We start from the raw sequence: 16,478 nt of genomic DNA on the forward strand, positions 1-16,478 counted from the left end.
CAACTCATGAATCAACCCGACTTATCACGAGTTGACTCGTGGTAAGTTGGGTTGTAAGTGAATCATGCTAAATTTTTCTTATAATTGAAACAGATCAAAATTTTATGATCTAACCCAACTCAAACACGTGATAGGTTAAGTTAATTCACAATTTTTAATCCACTTTGACAGTTCTACTTATAGTAGTATCTAGAATCTCCTAGCTTTTGACAACATATGACCATAAAGCCCATGTCTCTAGTAAAGGAAATTAAAATCTCCATATTTAACATGGAACCAAAAGTTTATGAACAATACATATCTCGTAATAAGTTAATATAGATGAAATTTAAACACAAACTCTAATAAACCTACCTTCTAAGGTATCAACAATTCTAATAAACACTACTCCATTCCAGGTATTGGAAAACATATTCATACCTATGTTATATATATAAATGGGCATGTGATGAAAAAATATCTAGAATCTAATACCTAATTGCAAGCTAGTTGTTGAGAATCATCTAAGGTCCTCCACTAATGACCTTATTATTATGTTTAACCATATTAAATTTGACCATGTAAAAATTATTTTCCACATCAACATAATTAATACCTCCGATAATCTCTAAATAATAGCCTTCAAATAATCTCCTAATAATATGAAACTCTATTGTGTTTAATAAAAACAAAATAATCATTTTTTTTATAAAAATTATAATTCATGTAAATGTTATCATCAATGTAATATCTAAACTCAAGTTTCTTTATTCTCAAATTTTATCTTGAAAAAATTGTTGTCAACAATTATCTTGATATAGTGATAGTTAATTGGAATCTAGAAGATTTGTCACAAAAGATTACTTGAGGTGGGTTTGCTTTTAAATTAAGGAAAAATATTTTTTTAAGCTTGTTTTTTAAAAAAATTATATTTTAATTCTTTATTTGTAAATATTACATACCAACAAAAATCAATAATAAAAGGCTTAAATATATCTTTAAATTTTAAAAAATTAATAAATTTTAGTTTTGATTCTTGTACTTTTTTTATTTTTTATTTTTTAAAATTAAAACTATATATATATATATTTTTTTGTAAAATAAATAAATTTTGATTTTGATTCTCATAAAATATTTTTTTTTTGAAAAAACATTTTGATTCTTATGAAAAAATTTTATAGTAAAAAATATTTTAAATCTTAATAAAAATGTAAAAAAACAAAAAGTTCAATTAACCTTTTTTTATAATAAAAATAAAACATAAAATAAGAGGAAAAAACACTAATTTGGTATTACCACGTCTAATTATAAAGAAAGGAACACTTTCCACACTGTCTTCTTCCTTCACCGTTTTCGTGTTAGGGTTTTCAAAGTTGCAGCGATTTCGCGCATCCAACGAACTTCGACCAACGCGTCTTCAGTAACCAAGTCTCGAAAGAGATCGCGATTTCCGCAACGTTCCATTACCCTAACTCGCGGAATCAACATCATCGGGCGACACGGTACGATGTTTCGTACCTTTACCATAACCTAATCCAATGTTAAAAACACTTTCTTTTCATTCTGAGTCCGTTTAACTTCGCGTGCGTAGTGACATGTAGTTTTAGGGTTCTTTATTTTCTGCGGTTTTAAATTTTCTGTGTGATGATTTGATTTTACTCATTTTTGGTGAATTATACTGCGTGGTGTGTATTGAGAATCTGGGACTATAGGCATGACCGTTGAATGATGTTATCTCATCGTTATGCTTCCCTCATTGTACTTACAGTGGCAATGGCTTACGTGGATGAGGATGGTTCTTCTGGCTCTGCTGAAGACATGAATATGTTGGATGGACAAAAGCGTAACCCTGTTGTTGTGCCGTCTGGCTCCGGCGGCCGGAAGCGGAGCCGGAAGGCGAACGGCGACGCCATTGTGGATGCCATGCTAGAGATTGCTGCTGCCTCAAAGATGAGGGCCACTGCAATTTTGAAGAATGAGGATAGGTTCTCCATAAGCAAGTGCATTAAGGTGTTGGATGAGTTGCAAGGTGTTGATGAACGGCTATACTTTCTTGCTCTGGATTTGTTTGAGAATAACTTGTGTGCCCGTGAGATTTTCATCTCTCTCAAGGGTGAAAGGAGGTTGCCGTGGTTGCAGTGCAAGTTCAGTGTTCCCTCTGGTTGAAATTGTTTTGAAAGTTCTTGGATCATGTTGTACAGTCATGTAGGTTGAAGAGGAAATGTGTATATATTTTTAATTTTGAGTGGTAAATCCCCGTTCCCATAGTTTAAAAATTATCGTTGGGGTTGCTGTTATATGCATGACTGGGAATTTGAAATGCTTTCTGAAACTACGAAGCAGATATATCAGAATGACATACAGTTTTTGCAGCATTCGACTCTTTTGAGTTTATCTTTGTAGATACACCAATCAGGATGGATGACATTGACCTGAAATTGCATCAGATGGGACTCATTCTCCTTGCTAGCAGCAGCAGCTGGAATGAAATGAGTTTCATCTGATCCAAACAGGGCCATGGTTGGGAAGGCTCTGTAACAGACGTACGATTGCTAAGGTTGTTCTTGGTTGTTAGTACTATATATGTTGTTTAGACTCATTATCTGTTTCCACTTATTTATTTCATTGGATTGAATTTATTTTATATGCAAGTGTTACCTTGTTAAAAAGGAAAATAAAATATTAGAGGGTCTACTCTTTTTAAAGGGGGTTCACCACCAGGATTGCTGTTTTTTCATAAATGCATAGGGGCTATTCAATCACAGGCTCTAATATATTATTATCTGGGAGTTCAACGTGTCATTCTAAGATTTAGAAGGAAACATACATAGTCGCATGTGTTTATATGCATGACTTTTATACAATGTATTCTCGTTATGGGATTGGGTTGCTTTTGCTGCGGCTTTGTGGCGTAACTTTTAAATCAATGGAACGAATGATGAGAAATACTAAGCCTGGTAGTGGAAGTGATAACTTGATTTGGTTTGTCAATACTAAACCTGGTAGTGGAAGTGATAACTTGATTTGGTTTGTCGCAAAATACGACTAAATCGGCTTTTTCTCTCTCAGTTCATACAGACACAGTATACCATTTAAGCTGAAGAGGCTTAGCTAGCAACTAGTTATGGTTAAATCTAAAATATGATCATTCAATTATACAATATATGCTCTTCCATGACACATGCTCCTAGGCACCAAATGTGAACAAAAGTTTGTAGTATACATGTTGAACGGAATTTCAACGTGCTTATAACACCCATAATAGCTGTGGTCAAAACAGTAAAAGCCAGATCAAAATAATCAGGGTTTTTTCTTCGATTGGTTGCAAAAATATGACGTCCGATGACCAAAATGTTGAACATTCTTTGATGTCTTGAAAATTTCTACAAAACTTAAAAATCGAATCATTTCCTCAATTTTTATTCTTTGGTTTCTTTTCAACAAAAGTGACATATGGGTAACCCCATCTATAATGTCGTCCAAAGTGAACAAAATTTTTCATTAATTTAATACGCATCAATTTTAATATATTATAAATTTTAAAGTAGTTATTTTATTTAATTGAAATATGTATTTATTTATAATTTAACAAATGACTTACAAATATATTAAATTGAGATTGAGATTAATAGTATAATTTTTAAAGAGATATATTACGGGATCAATTAGAAAACTTATTCTTTTTTATTGGAAATTTTTTTTTGCTTTAAACAGAAAAGTTAATATAATTATGAAAAGGTATAAAATATATAATATAACAATTCATATAAATTGCGTCATCGTACGTGCACTTACTGATAAAGGGGGAGGAAGTAGAGGGAATGGAAGGAAATAAGTGAGAATTAATTTAATAGGAAATAAGTAGAAAATGAAGTGGAATAGAGTTGAATTTATAGTTGGTTGATAAAGTGAAATTAAGTGAGAAAAAGAGGTGAATTGAAATTTTAAAATTATATTTTATAATTTTATGTAAAAATAAATAATTATAAAATTATCATTTTAACCTTTGATGCATTAATGTACGTTTTTTTAATATAGATAATATATTATGGTAATAACATATTGGAATATGGTACAAATCCATATTGAATAAAATGTGATAATTGCACTATAGAATGTGATAATTGATTAATGACAAATTCTAATTCCTATAATATGAAAGTATTGTAATATGAAATGTGGATAGTTTAATATGATACATTTTCAATGACTATAATAGTAAACATAATACAATATCACACAAGATAATGGAATATAAATAAATATCATAATGATTATATTTTTACAACATATTTGAATATCATACAAAATTTAATGTTTATACATAGTTATTTGAATATGATTCATAACAAAAATGAATATAATAAAATATAATTCACCTTTCCACTATGCAGAACAATAAGTTTTTTTTATTCCCTTCAAATTCACTATGCTTCTCCTCCTCCCCTCAAATTCAATGTTTAAATGCTGCCAAGCACAACGTTAATATTCTATTGCTTTTATATGCATGTGTTAAAACTGTCCAAGAGCTGCCATTTTCACTGCATTGGAAACTTCCCTTCTAGTTTGGCACAACTCTAATGCTTTGTTTAAATTAAAAATCAAATAGAAAAAAAATAAACCATAAAATCCAGTTTCTTTTTGATAGATAAAAGTTTATAAAAAAATAAGTAAAAACAATTCTCACCATTTTTTAAATGAATTAAAAAGAAAATAAATAAACCATAAAAATACTTTTAAATCAATCTTTTTTTTAGTTCGTCCCTGGAGTATCCACCGCCGACAGCAGTGACTAATCTTCTCGCTACGTTGGAGGCACCTCAAAGGGTAGGATAGTGGCCCCAAGATTTAACGCGACTGCATACACAAGGCAGGATTCGAACCCCTGACCTTGCTTAAGCGTGAATCAACCTCTACCGGTGCACCACTTAAATCAATCTTTTTATCCTATTATTTTTTAACAAAAAAAGTATTATTGTTTTTTTAAATTATATTATAAAAAATTATTTAACGTTGACTAATGTAGGAGGAAACGTATTATAACAGATCCCATGAATTTTTACAACTTATTAATTCCTCTCCAAACAAAGAAAATGTTCTATATCCCTCCCAATTACCCAAAACAAAAATAGTGAAAACTTCTTGCAATGCATATGAAGAACACCGTCTCTAGTATCTAAGAAAAATCATGCACGATGCCCAGTATTACCACGTTTAACATTGTCACTCCAACGTGCTTTTCTTATTTTTATTGAATGTATGTATGTACTCTAATTCTGTATTGTCATAATTAAACCTTGAACTTTAAGACACAGCAAGCCATGCCCCATAAACTACAACAGCTAGAGTTTCATCAGACTATCTTTCCAAATAAGTATAATATCATCCCACCATCTTTTGCCTTAAAAACACAAGTATTATAATAATCCATCCCCCAAAATAACAAATTAATTCATTGACACGAAATGCACCCGTGCCAGGGTATATTCCTTTCCAGCAATCCAAACACCAGTTTGCGACCATTGTACGTCTTCCCAGTCCAAATTTTCCTCCAGTACCTGCACACCAAGTCCACATTTTAAATTATGATACAATTCAAGAGTTTAAATATGCATTCTGCACATAATTCGAGTAACATGCAGCATACTCTTTAATCTTAACAACAAAGGATTAAATATAACATCCAATGGAACTCGCAATGGAGAGGGGAGAAAATTCTGAGACATTATTCAGCATGCCAGTTGAAAATAAATATAAAGTGGTTTTAAAAATACCTCAATATGTTCAAGAGGCAAAGGGATGCCAACTGTACGCATTACTTTCTGTGGCAGAGGCTTCTTACAACGAGACCAACGGAATGCGTCAATCATGACATTCTCACAATCATTTTTTTCACCATTTGCAGAATGTGGGTGGTGATTTTGAGACTTTTCTGTCGCAGGGTCGGACAACTGGGTTGCTGGTGTAGCCTTGATCATCTTCTCTCCGGTAAAACAAAGTTCATATCTACAAAGAAAGGACTTATTATTAAAAGGATACCAGCAGGAAGTTTCTTCGCAATTTCAACAAAACCTCAGACTTTCAAGAAGATATGGAACAGACTAATACTTTCCGAGATCATCATCACCGTGGTTTCTTCACATTTCACAAATTAAAGGCAGTGCGATAAAAAAATGAATTATACATGAAAATAACACTGATAAAAGAGAAATTTTATTTAATAGGGTTTTGCATTTATAAGCACATTCCTGCTGCATGCGGCATTTTACAATTACTGCAGTGTCAGTTGAATGAAATACAGATTGCTGATTTAGCACAAGGACTTCCATATCAAAAATACCTTGACAAATGTGTCTCCAAATACAAAACTTCTCCCTTCTTCAAACGAGCAGATGTGTAGAGTGGCTTTTTTAAACCCTTGTCAGCAACAATACTAATACTATATTTGATCCTGACAAAAGTATTATAAACATTAGTACAGATAGTAGGTTTATAAACTAATCACGGTAAGCTGAAAAATGTGTTGAATGTCAGATATCTAATTTAGGAAAATAAACACTGCAACATTATTCTCATTGTATTATCAAAAATGGAGATATATTCAAATATTGCAAAAATAATGCATATTAGTTTCTATTATTTTCGCAGAAACACACACCACAATATTAGATTAGTCATTTTGCCAACAAAAACTTGCTTACCAAGGCTCATTGCAGAGATTGTACTGTATTGTGACTTCTCGAACAAATTTTTGTTGCCGCAATGCATTCTGAAAAATAACAGACACAATGGTAATATACCAATAGCAGCCTTTCTAGATAGAGCAACAGAAATACCAGACTTCAACACATGCGAAAAAACATAAAATTCTTCTCAAATACAGTAGTTGTTTTATCTAATAAATAACGTTTTATTTTTCAGAGATTATCCAATAGAAAGCTGATTCCTGGAATGTGAACAATGAAACAGATCTAATACAAAAACAAAAAGCATAAATACATGCTTGAATAATTGAAAAGCACAAATGCAAGAGGCATCAAGTTCCGCATACGGAATAGCATAAACAAAATGTTAAGCAAACAAATATATAAAATCAAATCAACCAACATAAATAAAGTAGGCATGGATCATAATCTAAAGTTATAATTCTTGATTAAAAAGTTTTGTTTATTATAAGATGAGATGCTAGACTAACCGAAGCTGCAGCCCTGGTAGTCATTGTCCGCTCGACAGTCACTGGAGCAAGGGTGGGTTCAATAGTTGATGTATGTGTAAGGCAAGGTTCAAGATCAATAGTTCCACCTCCTTTCTGAAGATCAACAAAGTGAGTGGTTAAATATTAAGTTTTTAATATTGATAGGCACCAGGTTCAACCAATAATAAATTTATACACGTGCCCATGTAAATGCTCAGTAACTTCTCTAAAAACAGATACCAAGATGAATAAGGGACATTATATTTGTTATGAAAAATAATGAAGTAGATTATATGACAACATCCAATACATATGAAGCTGTAATGAATCAGATAACTTCATGGACTAAAAATTGCAAAGGACAACGGTAGACTTCACAGGGCTTCTGATAGTACCTTCACAATGCAACACCGCTCAACTCTATAGCTACATCCAATCGCTGCACCCCAAGCACGGGAACGTACATTGTTTCTCAATGTAGAAATATAGCCTGATATTAAATGCATAATTACCATTATTAGATTATCCAACTGAAGCTTCAAAAGAGAACGGTATATGTAATCACAAAAGCAGAAAGGAAACCAACAAAACTGACAATTGACTAAGTTGCTAGACTGACACCTAAGAGAAGATAAATAAAAATATAAAATTCCAAGAAAATAATTATGCACATGTAATCAAGGTATTAAACTAATTTAAAGAGGGTGCTTGGTGAAGTCGGCATGACTGTGAAAAAATTAGTGATATCTTCTTTTGGTAATAGTACATGTAATAGATTTCAGTTGATAATAGTCAAGTCCTACACCAATAAAATCCTCAATACATTCCAGATATAAATTGGAGAATAAATAGTTCTCAAGGGATCTAAGCAAATTTTTTTGAGGGTATGGAGGAGACATTTTAGCTTGATTGTTCTAGATCCATATATAATTACTTGAAAAGAACAATTCAATCATAAAGCTTTTAAAATAATTTAACGGCGAACTAAAGTTCAACTAGGAGGTTACAAATACTCATCATGTAAGCAAGACTTGACAAGCAGCCCGGATTTAAATGGTTTTCTGAAAACGCATTTTTGACAGGACACAATGATCTTGAGATAAAATCAAAGGCAAGCTGTAAGGACATACAATCTTGAGGAGGTAGCACTCGGACAGTTGCACGCAATTCTTGTATGGCTGCAGGAGGTGGAGACGCTGTTGGGCGACAGTAACCTGTATGCATGAGAACTGTGCAGGTGCAACCAATTTCAATATCCATTCTATTGTCAAACATGTGATCTGTCATTTATAAGAAAAGCTAATGCATCTTTTTGTGAAGACATACCAGCAACAAGATCCGAATCATATGTGTACACATCAGTCCCCCAAAGCTGGCCACCTCTGACCTGGATAGCATCAATAGGATATTCATATTTAAATAGTATCTTGTTTTTAGATATTGAAATTATAGAGGAAAAGGCAATGAAGCAAAAAAAAAAAAAATCATCAGAACATTAACATAAAAGAAAATGCTGCCACCCCCCCCCCCCCAAAAAAAAAAAAAACTCCACAAAAAATGGACGGAAAAGAAAAAGGGATGACAAGTAAGCAGAAAAAATCTGACTACCTACATTCTTCAGTTTAATGCTCTAGACATGACTTTTCTTCCACTTCTAAAATACAAATCAATCATGTATACTTATATTTTTATTTTACCAAAAATGTAATTAAATATGGTCTCTATTTTAAAATATATTTCATTTTAAGGTTTTTGCACAGGGTTAATAGACTATCTCAAACCCCCAATGCTACATTTGACTAAAATAGCCTCATATCATTGATGCTCCCTCTCATCCCTATCAAGAGATAAGGATAAAAGGGAGACCCAATGCTGAGGCTCCAACCTAGTGGGGTTTAGGAGGGTAGATGTATGTAGCTTTATCCCCACAAGCAGAGAGGTTGTTGTCAGGAATTGAACCCACAGGATCCAGGGCAGCAACCTTAACAATGCATCAAGGCTTTTCCCTCATATCAGAGACAAGGATCAAGTTGAAAAAAGATAATCAATGCCTTCTTGGTTTTCTAAAGCGACAGATAAATCATACATTTTTTTTTCTGAAACAAAATATATATTGAAACAAAATATAAGGCAAGGGTAATCCTTCTCCCTTGAGCTAACTTTCAGGATTAAGCTTAATCTATTTCCCATATGGTATTAGGGCCTAACAAATCTTGATTTTGGGCCGTCTATAGATGTCCAAACATGCAATCTTACACATTATATGTTTAGTATTGGGTGTGAAAGGGGTTTAGACGTCCTACATTGATTAAGAATATGGCCAAAATAATTTTTATAGACAAACCTCCCCCCCCCCCCCCCCTTGAGCTAGCTAGCTTTTGGGATCAAGTTAAACCTAGTCCATTTTTACTACAGAAAAACATTTTAACAATATTATTAAATAAAAATATTAACTCATTTACTTTACAAAACTTATATCAAGATGTATAATTTTTAAAATATAATCTTCATTCCATACTATAATGCATATGTTTTCAATGATGCTACCAGAAGTGACCTAGCTTCAGATTTCAATAATAATAGCATAAAAATAGAGGGTGCTTTTCACTCGATCCAGCCCCATGGAAAAACTTCACATTATCAACTAGTTCAAAGGAATTTCAAACAGGCTTGACTCTCTAGTTATTCATAGATGACCAGACTGGACTGTGTAGCAGAAATCCTGGTTATTTGGGCCAAACCGCCAGCCTATTCCACATTTTCATTGCATTAATTTCTTTCTCTGACAAGGAAGCCTAATGTTTATCTCAAGACCATAGAATAAAGTACATTTGAAAAATCAGGTATCCTAATCCTAATCACCACCAACCTTTCCACTGCTCAATGTAAAAAACATGCTGTAGGACAGAAGTACAGGATGCTTACATATTGAAAACCATTAAGATCAACAGAAAAGTTCAGATCAGTAGTTGTTTGGTTGTAAAAATAATCTAGCAAGCAAGGGTCTTAACTCTTAATCTTTTAAGAACTTCTAAGTTAGGGCATTGTCACTCGACCAAAAACAAAATCACGCAGTCTCATACAGGTGGAACTATGGAAGAAGCAGAAGATTTGAATAAATCAAGAGGTACCAGATAATTGGCAGAATATGGATATTGATGTCTCAGAGCATCCTGGATGAATAGACAAACAACATTTAAAAAATTTTCAACTCTAAAGTTTAATAGAGGCTAGATCAGATCATGAAAGAATTAGAATCAGCGTTATTTAAGAAAATTGACAACTAAATTTGTGAAAAAGCACAATTAATAATATCCTTTGGGTACTTAAGAGGACTCAATCCCAATTTTAGAACTAAATTTAAACCAAGGCTTCTAAAAACCAAAATAATGGCCCAATAGTTACATAGATAAGGGGGGATTATCACAGCTATGATTAAGTATTTAAGTCTAAAAGGCATAGAGAATTACCATACCTATAACTTAACAATTTACAAACAGTAAAACATACATAATTCATTTAAAAGGAGAGATGACTCTCATAACGCTTTTCAAAAAAATCAAATCACTTTGGAGAAGGCAATTACTTTAAAGAGATACAATATAATGATGATGCCCAATACCATAGTGAACAACAATTGATTTCTGGTTAACATCTTGACCATCTCACTGGCAAAGCACTCGTTTGTATTGTTTCTTTAACAATATATATAGACATTATAAAATAACTATTGTGTAATTATTATTACTTTCTATCAGAAACAAAGGGCAACACTATCCTTTCAGAAAGTTCAGAACTAAACAAAAAGTTCAAAAGTTTATGAATGTTCATAAATAGAGTCACAGGACTTTCAATATTCAACTGAAACCATATCAAAGAGCAGATATGAGCATTTATAACTTTTGGACAAGCCAGCTCTTTATAAAGGGCCATCCAATAGTTTTCAGAATGTGCATGAGAATAGTGTAAAATGGATAGCTACAGTTCATGTCACAGTTACAGGAACCCATATAGCAGCCTAAAAATTGTTCAATAAATAAAAGTTAAAATCAGTATTTTAGTATTTCAACAAATTTATCTTAATGACAAGGAAAAATCCACAAGAACTTAAAAAATTTATAAATAGACTGTAAACATTGTATTTACTGCATCAACAACAAGCATAAGATAAAGCAAAGGGAAAATGAAAGAGAAATAAGGGGAATAGCAATGCAGTTTTTTTAAGAATGATAAGATCAAAAACATTTAAAGAGCACAAATATCAGCCACTATGGATCACAATCCTCAAACCTTTTTGAAAATTAACAAAAATACACTTTCTTTTGTGGTGTAATTTTCAAGTACAAGTATACAACTATCAGAAAATGCAAAAAAAAAAATCAGGAGAAAAGAAAAGACAAAATTTAATTATCATCAAATAAGCAGGAAGAGAAATGGTCAATGTAATTATAAAAAGAAAGCCACCAACACAGTCCCTACTCCCCTCCCCCCTTCGAAAAAAAAAGCAAACAACAAAAAAACACTTACTTGGCGGTTTGTAGCTGTGACATGCTCAGACGGTATCCGAATTTCCAGAGTGGGACCATTACTAGAGCTTTCAACATTTTTGTCCATTTGAGATGACTCATATTCCTCCCACAACTTTATTAGTTCTTGCATGCTTTCACCAACTTTATAAATAACAGAAGAAACTTCTGCTTTACCTGAAATATCAGAAATTATATATAGTGGATGTGCAAAGTAAAGGGTAGCAAAAATATTAAGCTCTAATTTTCTCATTCATTTGAAAAGTAGTACTAACCAAGTACCAACAATAGATTTACAAATGATAATGTGACCACATTAAGAAGGAAGCGTAAATGAGATGCATAAATATGAAAGAAGAGAATAAATCATAAAATGTAAAGCATCGGGTTAATGATAACAATCTCTGTTAAAACCTGCATTACTTCATGAAGGTACAAATTCAGTAGTCCATTAAATCAAGCCAATGAAACAAAATGACAGCATACCTTGAGACCTGCAAAATATACAGCCATATATAATTGTTAAAAAAATATATAATATGAAGGACGATAACTAAAAACACCATAAAAGTAGGATTCAATCAATCGAGACAAAGGCACTTCTATTCTATCAAATGGAATTGTGAAGCTTCAAGTTTTATAACTGAAACAAATGGTATAAATTAAAATGAACAGATGCTTCAAAAGATACTCTCTAGATCACCAAATTTGGAAACAATGAAAAATTCATGAAAGGTAGAGGAAGAAAGTACCTTTCATTGTCTTGGGCACGGGATTTGAAACGAGGCTCCCGGTTTGGCACCTGAGGGCTCCCCCTAGATCGTTGTATCCTCTTACGATGCTGACTGCTATAATTATGGGCCTCCCTCTCCTTCTCCGTGGCCCCTTCTCCATCTACACAACCATCATTTGATTCCTTGTCAAAGGACCTACCATGCTTATCAGACCTATCTCCTTCTAAATCAGCATCCCTTTCTTTTCTCCTCTCTCTAGCTTCTCTATCTGCATTTTTCCAGCTATCAACATCTTTTTGTTTCTTCTGCTCTGGTAACACAACATCTTGTTCAGGAAGTTTAGCTGATCCATCAACAGGTTCCTTCTCATTGTTTGAAACCTCTTTCTCCATTGCATTCCATGATTCCCTCTTCATCAGATCCTTTTCCCTCTCTTTTAAATTTTCTTTCTCTTTTGGAAGATCTTTTTTCTCCCTCTCCAACCTTTCTACATCTCTATCTTCCTTGGCAAATTCTTTGCAGTCACCACTACTATTGTTAACTTGTGTACTATTTCTACGATCACTTCTTTCTCTTTCCCTATCTCCCCAGTCCCGATGCTTCACATCCTTCCTCTTTCTATCTTTCTCTTTGGATCTATCATCACCTTTAGGATCAACTTTGTTCTCCCCAACAGCTTCATGAGCTTCAACATAGTCCCTTACTTCTGCTGTTGAACTCTCCTTCCCAACCTCAACTGAGCCTTGTGTATTTGCACGTAACATATGCCATGTGTCTAAACTCCCACTAGGGGCATCAGAATATCTTTTTCCTCTATGGTACTCTTTTGAATCTTTCCAATTCAAGTGGCTGCTTACCACATTATAACCATCTTTCTCGGTCTTGTTGTCCCCTTTTGAATCATTATGACTATCCCGATCATGCCTCACATCCTTGTTGTCATCTCCTCTACCTTCTACACGCACATCCTTTTCGCTCTTAGCACTTGGAGGATCCCTTCTTGCTTCACCATACAACTCCTTCTTCTCTGTCTTTGTATCACGAGTCTCAAACCGGAGATCTCTACTGTCCTTGGAATCCCTTGATTCTATCCTGTTCTCAGAACCAATAGGATGATCTGCATGAGAATCATTCATAGACGATGACATCCGATACACTGGATGAAGAGGAGACCTTCTATCAGCATCGCGAAATTCAGTTCGGGGTGCTTTTGCCACTCGGGCATCCTGACTTATATCATAGGGCATATGGTACTCATTTGAGACTGACGATGAAACCAACTTGGAATATGTACCCGAATCTTCATGTGGGTGTTTTGAAGATGAATGAACAGACTCCTCATGAGATCTCTTGGGTGCACCACTCATGATGAGCAGCCAACACAATCATAAAACTCAAGGAACTCTGGCAACCTAAAGACTCCCTACCTCCGAAGCCTGTTTGTTATCCGAAATTCAGTAACTGCAAGGCAGCAAAAAAAAGGTTTAGGAAACTACACAAGACCACAACAACTTTCACAAGCATTCAAAATCGTTGCAGAATAAATGCATCACCAACATGAAGCACATAACAACAGCGTTCAAAGACGAAACGAAGACAAGGAGATGGTAATTGATGCAGCAACGACCTCGATATCATCAGCACCAAATAAAATTAACAGCGTAGAAAAGCAAATAGAAAATCCAATTTGAAAATTTTGAATTGCTTCAGAGGAGACCGCAGTTACATACATAGAGTTAAAGTCAAGTTACATGCATCGCCATGATAAGTGCGTGAACTAAGCAAAAGAAGAAGTGTGGAATAACAATGAACAATGAGTGAAAGCTAAAAACGTAGCAGTAACAGATCTAAAAAATAATTAAATATAAGTAAAGCATAGACAAAGAAAGACGCAAGCAGGCCAATGAGAAAAAGGTGAAACCCAATTGAACGTCATATGAAAAAGGCGAGTAATGCAATGAAGATGGAAAAATGAAACAGCCCTACTCGTAGTGGTAACGTTACTCGGAACAGAAAGAGAGGAATGCGAAAAGAGTGATCGAAGGAAGAATTGTGAAATTGGGAAAGAAAACCCTAGAAATTGCGCTTTGTTTCACCTTAGGCGCGGGACATTGGGGGGTGAGACCCTCTTTCTTTGTTCTGTTTGTGCTACCTTCTGTTGTGTGTTTGATGATGTTTCAAAGTGCTTCAGAGTGGAGACTCTCTCGCTGTCGTTTAAACATTAAACATTAAACATTAATTTACTCTCATTTATTTATAATTATAAAATATTATTGTTGTGTATTGTGGACATTTCACCCGCAGGTTACACAAACACACAGGCCACATCATGGCACCACCACTTACCAAGTTGTTCAAGCCAACTGTTTGTAAAGCTCAGTAAATGATTCAAATCAAAAGTTTAAAATTTGCATATCTCTTGTATGTTTATTATGGTAATGTTATTGAAATACACATTGAAACTTTGTTCTATTAGTTTGACTTCAATTGTTCCAGATTATGTTGAGTTGTTAGCATCAGGAAAAACAGTTACGAGTTTTGTTTTCATGGATTTTACCATTAGAATTTTACGTTTATATATTGTCCTAAAACCTTTATATTGAGACATTCATTATATTTAGTTTTAGAAAAATGATAGTAACACTTTTTCTAACACTCCTGTTAATACTTTTTTTTAATTATTGGTTGAAAAAATTAAATTTTAGTGTGTCCTAATATTCTACCAATAAATCATGAGATAGATTTATTAAATGTGACTACACACCACAAAATTTATAATTTTTAATAAATTTTAAACAATAATAAAGGGCATTAGAAAATGAGTGTTTGAAAAAATGTCACTAATCTCTTTATTTTAAGAATTTTGTATGATATTTAAAATATCTCAATTTTAAGTTGTGTTCACATATTTTTACACCTCTTTTCTTTAACTTTACTTCATTGTTCAACTTCTCCCATGTAACTTTATTTTATTTCTTTAACTATAGGAATTGTGATGATAAAAAAAGTTCGAATTTAAGAACTTGTGTATATTGTTTCAACTTGTCATCACTAGATTGACGCTAATAGTTTTTTTATTTTTATTTAAAAGAATATATATAAAATTCATGATATTAAAAACATATGTTTTAAATATGTATAAATGAGTTGAACTTGACAACATGCCAACATATTTAAACTTTCAAAATGTGCTACGTTTATTTGGGTAATTTGATTCAACTCATATAACTCGTTAATTCACGATGATAATATGTTGGATTAGATTGACTTGTCAAGTTGATTTTTTTTTTTAAATTATTTGATTAAATATTTCTTTTGGTAAGTATAATATATATTTTTTTTTTGGAATTATTAAGTACTATTTCATATTATTTTGTTGTTTTTAATTACATTTATTTAGCCCATGAATTTTTTTTTATAGAGCATCTATGCCAACAATTTTACGGGACAACATCCTTTGTGATTGTAACCTTATTTTTATGTTCGGACAGTTTGTATTTTTATTTATTTATTAGTAAGTTAAATTATGAGTCAAGCATGTTTTTTATAATAATTTTGACGAGCCAAACAAACCATAACCCATCAAAGTTGGGGTTTTACTTCCTACACCTCGATCAACTGTTTCCGGCACCTTATACCCCTAAAGACCTATTATCTTTATCTTCCCAAATGTAAAAATATGTTCCGAAAAATTTAATATATGATATATTAAAAAATTATTCTGAAACACTCATTTAAAATTTTAAAATCTAATATTTTAGTACAAATCAAATGTTTCTTACATATAATTAAATTTTATAAAAAATTATTATAAATAGTATTATATTTAAATATATAAATTATATATTATTTTTTTAAAAATATATTAATTATATTTAAAGTTTATATAAATAAATATTTTTAAACATATAAATTATAATTTAATTTTATAATAAATAATTTATATTATGCTAGAAAAATATTATTAATTTAATAATTTATTTTTAAAAATGTTAAAGTTTAACTTATATAAATATGATAAATAAAATTTAAAAATAGATGAAA

At 32.4% G+C, this 16,478-nt stretch overlaps 2 protein-coding genes across 2 annotated transcripts; one reads left to right on the top strand and one right to left on the bottom strand.

Moving 5' to 3' along the window:
• Positions 1 to 1,293: 1,293 nt before the first annotated feature.
• LOC109817966 (uncharacterized) lies at positions 1,294 to 2,578 on the top strand. The gene is made up of 2 exons (XM_020383333.3): positions 1,294 to 1,481; positions 1,748 to 2,578. Exon 2 carries the CDS (start codon positions 1,753 to 1,755, stop codon positions 2,143 to 2,145), a length of 393 nt encoding a protein of 130 aa, XP_020238922.1. The 5' UTR covers positions 1,294 to 1,481; positions 1,748 to 1,752; the 3' UTR covers positions 2,146 to 2,578.
• Positions 2,579 to 5,184: 2,606 nt separating this feature from the next.
• On the bottom strand, positions 5,185 to 14,685 carry LOC109817961 (uncharacterized). The gene is made up of 12 exons (XM_020383325.3): positions 14,531 to 14,685; positions 12,453 to 13,895; positions 12,187 to 12,194; positions 11,702 to 11,877; positions 8,501 to 8,561; positions 8,305 to 8,403; positions 7,570 to 7,664; positions 7,175 to 7,288; positions 6,681 to 6,748; positions 6,320 to 6,430; positions 5,754 to 5,985; positions 5,185 to 5,537 (listed from the first exon to the last, which is right to left on the bottom strand). The coding sequence occupies exons 2-12, from the start codon at positions 13,799 to 13,801 to the stop codon at positions 5,427 to 5,429; spliced, it is 2,424 nt and encodes an 807-aa protein (XP_020238914.1). The 5' UTR covers positions 13,802 to 13,895; positions 14,531 to 14,685; the 3' UTR covers positions 5,185 to 5,426.
• Positions 14,686 to 16,478: the final 1,793 nt, after the last annotated feature.

This window comes from Cajanus cajan, chromosome 7 (assembly GCF_000230855.2).
Source record: "Cajanus cajan strain Asha chromosome 7, NIPB_CcT2T_4, whole genome shotgun sequence".
Lineage (NCBI taxonomy): Eukaryota > Viridiplantae > Streptophyta > Magnoliopsida > Fabales > Fabaceae > Cajanus > Cajanus cajan.

Bases quoted from the DNA above. Each gene is read 5' to 3' on its own strand.
- LOC109817966 (XM_020383333.3), top strand. From the start codon at position 1,753: ATGGCTTACGTGGATGAGGATGGTTCTTCTGGCTCTGCTGAAGACATG.
- LOC109817961 (XM_020383325.3), bottom strand. From the start codon at position 13,801: ATGAGTGGTGCACCCAAGAGATCTCATGAGGAGTCTGTTCATTCATCT. The intron at 6,749-7,174 runs GTTAGTCTAGCA...GTTATTTTTCAG, and splicing joins CTACCAGGGCTGCAGCTTCG to AATGCATTGCGGCAACAAAA. The intron at 5,986-6,319 runs GTATTTTTGATA...CTTTCTTTGTAG, and splicing joins TTGGAGACACATTTGTCAAG to ATATGAACTTTGTTTTACCG.